The 4,867-nt window shown below is 34.0% G+C and overlaps 1 protein-coding gene across 5 annotated transcripts in view; it reads left to right on the top strand.

Moving 5' to 3' along the window:
- Nucleotides 1–1,188: 1,188 nt before the first annotated feature.
- LOC136848685 (cell adhesion molecule Dscam2-like) overlaps nt 1,189–4,867 on the top strand; it is a 279,471-nt gene continuing 275,792 nt past the window's right edge. For all 5 annotated transcript variants that reach the window (XM_067121161.1, XM_067121159.1, XM_067121160.1 and 2 more), the window contains exon 1: nt 1,189–1,724. In XM_067121161.1, the coding sequence (XP_066977262.1) occupies nt 1,673–1,724 (52 nt within the window). In that variant the 5' untranslated portion in view covers nt 1,189–1,672. The remainder of the gene's footprint in view (nt 1,725–4,867) is intronic.

Genomic DNA, 4,867 nt, shown 5'->3' with positions numbered 1-4,867 from the left:
GCGGATGGACAGACAAAAAGCCATCTCAACAGTTTTATTTTACATAAAGCTGAAAATGAAGCTGTCCTTGCCCCAAAATTTTGTTCTCATCAGCGCCTTATGTGTAACTGAAAATATGATCCTAATGTAGTACCGCCATAAATACCCTATCCAGTAAGTCTCTTGACAAGGAGATATTAAAGGATTCTGGAAATCCAGAGTTAATGCCTATTGATAAAAGACATCAGCAAAACCACCATCAGGGGAAGCCATTCGTCCAAAAGAAGAATTCACATGTCACTGTGTTATTCATGGAAGCATTCGATATGAGGAATCTCGCTCCTCAGAGGATTTCCTCACAGACCGTAGTCTCGGCATGTTCCAATCGACAGGTGACAGTTACAGAGAATCTTTTCTCCTACTAAGCTTTTTAGTTTTCTGTAAAAGAAAATCATGGCGATGGCTTTGTCTGTCCGTCCGCACTTTTCCTGTCCGCCCTCAGGTCTTAAAAACTACTGAGGCTAGAGGGCTGCAAATTGGTATGTTGATTATCCACCCTCCAATCATCAAAACGTACCAAATTGCAGCCCTCTAGCCTCAGTAGTTTTTATTTTATTTAAGGTTAAAGTTAGCCATGATCGTGCGTCTGGCACGAAAACGACAAAGGCCACCACGGCCGGCTGAGAGTTTCATTAGCCTTGGCTGAGAGTTTCATACAGTATTATACGCTGTACAGAAAACTCGATTGCGCGGCGCCGAGGAAACTTCGGCGCATTTTTTACTTGTTTTTTATGTGAGCAATTTTCCTTGTCAAATTTATAGTTATTTAATTACTCCCAGCCAGCTAGGCACTAAAGCCTATATTGTTATGAATGAATATCAGCCTTAGCGTTCAAACTTCAAAAAAAAAAAGAATCCAAGAAGGCTCCGAGGGTATGGAAAGGTATGCCAATACTCCGCCGCGGGAAGAGGAAATTTGATTAAACAATGATCAGTGGAGGTAGCAGAGTCAGCGGCAGGAGCTAACAGGTTACCCCCACCCCCCCCCCCTTTTTCCCGCTTACGCACAAACAGCCACTAACGCCGCCTCGTGTGCATACTGAATTGAGGCAAGAACTGACATGCCTTGGGCAGTGGGAATAACCGAACGAGATCTCACAGCCTCGTCCACCTCTCCATTCCAGTCTGTGAACCACTGGCAACCCAGCAAGACTGCGAGAGCAGATGCAGTCCAGTCCAGTCGGGTCTCCTGGTCTCCCGGCGCTATTCCAGGTTCCAGTTTCCCGCCTAAACCCGACGCGTGAGGCTGTGCACATTCCCGGTCTTCCTCAGTCTCGCCACGTGGTTTAGTAACTTTGGGAAAAGCGAAGGAATTCGGATTTTCTTTCATTTCTCTGGATTTTATCGAAGGTGGGGGACAGACAGGGGTGCCTGCAACTGTAAGTTCAAGTGTAAACTTCATTCACTTTACTCAAGGTGCTCTTAAGAGGTGAAATGTATAATTCAAGTTTGTGATGAAAGTTTTCTTAGCAAGTGAAAGTGTAGATAGTACGGAGGACACTGTGATGTCAATCGGAAGAGTGAACTAAAGATGTTTTGCACGTTTACAAGGGGAGATATTACAGGAACTTATAAGTATTAGATGTTCTCGACAAGTTAAACCTTCTTCGAGTAGTATTGAACATACGGAAAGATGACGGCTAATCTAATCATACGGCTCCTGTTGTGGATTATAGCTTATGCAGGTAGGTCTTTGTTCAGTATCTTTATCAGTTCTTTTTTTTCCAGATTTATTATCACTGACAGTAATCGTAGGTTCAAGTCGAAACAACTTCCTCGGTGGTATTGTTAACACTGTTATTTTTATGACTTTTCAAAATATTACTCACAATTAGGTTGAACATAATTTTCAATTGATAACCAGTGCATAACTGATAAGGAAAATGGAAGTTGTAACAGATTGGTAGGACTATGGATTAGAGTCACAAAATTCACAAATAAGCAATTATATGTGTGTGTGTGTGCGTGTGTATACTGTATATATATATACAGTATATATATACACACACACACACACACACACACATATATATATATATATATATATATATATATATATATAAATTGCTTATTTGTGGATTTCTTGACTCTATAATCTATAGTCTACCAATCTATTACAACTTCCATTTTCCTTATTAGTTATGTATTAGTTATCAAGTGAAAATATTGCTCAACAGAACTGTCATTATTATTTTGAAAATAACGGTAATAATTACAGCAAATAACACCATAAAACATCAGTGTTAACAATCCCATCGTGGAAGTTGTTTCGCCTTCAGCTTACGATTACTGTCAGTGATTGATTTTTTCCAATTTATATATATATATATATATATATATATATATATATATATATATATATATATATATATATATATATATATATATATATATATATATATATATACTGTATACAGTATATGTATAAACTGGAAAAAATCAATCACTGATAGCAATCGATGGTATTGTTAACACCTATTTTTATGGTGTTATTTGCTATAATTATTACCGTTATTCAGAATATTAATGACAATTTATATATATATATATATATATATATATATATATATATATATATATATATATATATATATATATATATATGGTATATAAAATGGAATTAACACAATATTTATCTGCTAAGGAGCAATAGCAACAGAAGCTAATATCAACTATTTTTAAATCAGACGTTTTCAGTTCAAAAAAATATTCGTTGTAAATTAGAATAATTACACTATTCAAGTGGAAATAATGTTTTCATGTTGTGTTATGGAAATGTATAATTTCATAAATCTATGGGTATTCAAGAACATGTAGAAATACATGAATACAATTATATATTATACACACACACACACACACACACACACACACACACACACACACACACACATATATATATATATATATATATATATATACATGCATATATACACATAAATATATGTATAGGTATGTATATATACATCTATAGCCTATACGTACATGTATATATGCATATACAGTATATAGGCTACATGTACATATATATATGTGCATGTATATATATGCATATGTATGTATATATATATATATATATATATATATATATATATATATATGTATATGTAAAGTATGTTTGTGTAAAATACACATACATTAGCCATAACTGTTGTAACCACTGCTTCTATCAACAAAAATACCAACATAATAGAGTTCCTATCAATTAAAATGCAAATATGTCAATATTCATACAGTGACGAATTATTTGCATTTTGATTTTGTATTTGGATAATGGGAATAGAGGCCGATTTTGATAGCAAAAAAAAAAATTCATTGGAGAGAAAAAATATACCCTAAATACTTTCCGGCCGAAAAGTCTTTTTGGTCTAAATCAACAGCAACGTAATCTTGGTGTCATGGTAGCTTTAAGGTAATTTCTGTGTCATTTTAATTTTGATGGAGCATCGAGGTCATTTCACCTTTAGTGGTTTTTTTTTATCTTTAGTGTATTTTCTCATATCATTAACTTCCAAATAATATATCTTTAATATGGTTTCTATAGAACATTTTCAATGTAATTCCTCGTCAGTTTCAACTCTGTTGTAACTTTGTCACTGTACGGTACAAATATAATGTGATGGTCGTATTCATTTCAATGTAATTTTACATTCAATATAATTTCTATATAATCTTACTTTCAATGTAATTTCTCGCCAATTTTCACTTGACTGCAACTTTTGTTACTGTCTGGTACAAATTTAATGTAATGCTCACACTAATTTCAATGTAATTTTACATTCAATACAATTTCCATATAACCTTATTTTCAATGTAATTTCTCGCCAATTTTAACTTGATTGTAACTTTTGTCACTGTAAGGTACAATTATGTTGTAATGCAGTTTTGAACTTAATCAGCATTATTCAGGTAAAACTCCAGAGCTCATAACATTTATAGTAAAACATTCTTAAGCCGCTCTTAATAGGCGGAACAATATACTATTTTTTCATCTTGCGACCGTAATTAGCATTAAGAGACTGCATGCACTATGAGAGAAGTGATTGCTAGGCAGGTTTGCAATATGCTCAAGTTGCACTAAGAAAACGAGAGCCATTTGCGTGAAACAAACAGCAAAATAATAATCTGAGATTGCAACAGCGATGCAGGAATGCAAATCGTAAACCAACGCAGTCTGCAAGCAGACTGACACAAAACCGAAATCCTCAGTCTAAAATAAATAAAGTCCTCGGTAAACCCCAATACGAAAGCCAACCTACTACCCTTAACTAGACCAGGCCTGAAGGAAAGAAGAGAAAGAAGGGAAGGGGTGAAAAATAGTGGGTTCTAACCAGGAAGGTAACGAAGAATCCGCTTCTGAAATGATTTTAGATTAGTTATTATGGCTAACGGAAACAACGAAAAAATTCTAAGGTCTGACATCAGAAGGAAGGAAACATGCTCAGACACACTCACACATGCACATTATATATATATATATATATATATATATATATATATATATATATATATATATATATATATATATATATATATATATATATATATATATATATGTGTGTCTGAGCATGCTTCCTCCTTCTGGTGTCAGACTTTAGATTTTTTGCACAGTTTATATGTATGTTTATATATACATATGCATGTTTGTATGTATTACATATAATATATGTGTGTGTGTGTGTGTGTTGGCTGAGCGTTTGCAAAAGAACATTCGATCATGAATAACTGCGACACCTAATAAAATAGCTGGTCTGCATCTAATCATGACAAGCAGAAAGCAACCAGTTCCTGGACTTTCTTTTTCATATATTAAATAGGCTATATACAT

The sequence above is a fragment of the Macrobrachium rosenbergii genome, chromosome 19 (genome assembly GCF_040412425.1).
Source record: "Macrobrachium rosenbergii isolate ZJJX-2024 chromosome 19, ASM4041242v1, whole genome shotgun sequence".
NCBI classification, from domain to species: domain Eukaryota; kingdom Metazoa; phylum Arthropoda; class Malacostraca; order Decapoda; family Palaemonidae; genus Macrobrachium; species Macrobrachium rosenbergii.
The sequence above is the reverse complement of the archived record's forward strand: the minus strand, read 5'-3'. Positions and strand labels throughout refer to the sequence as shown.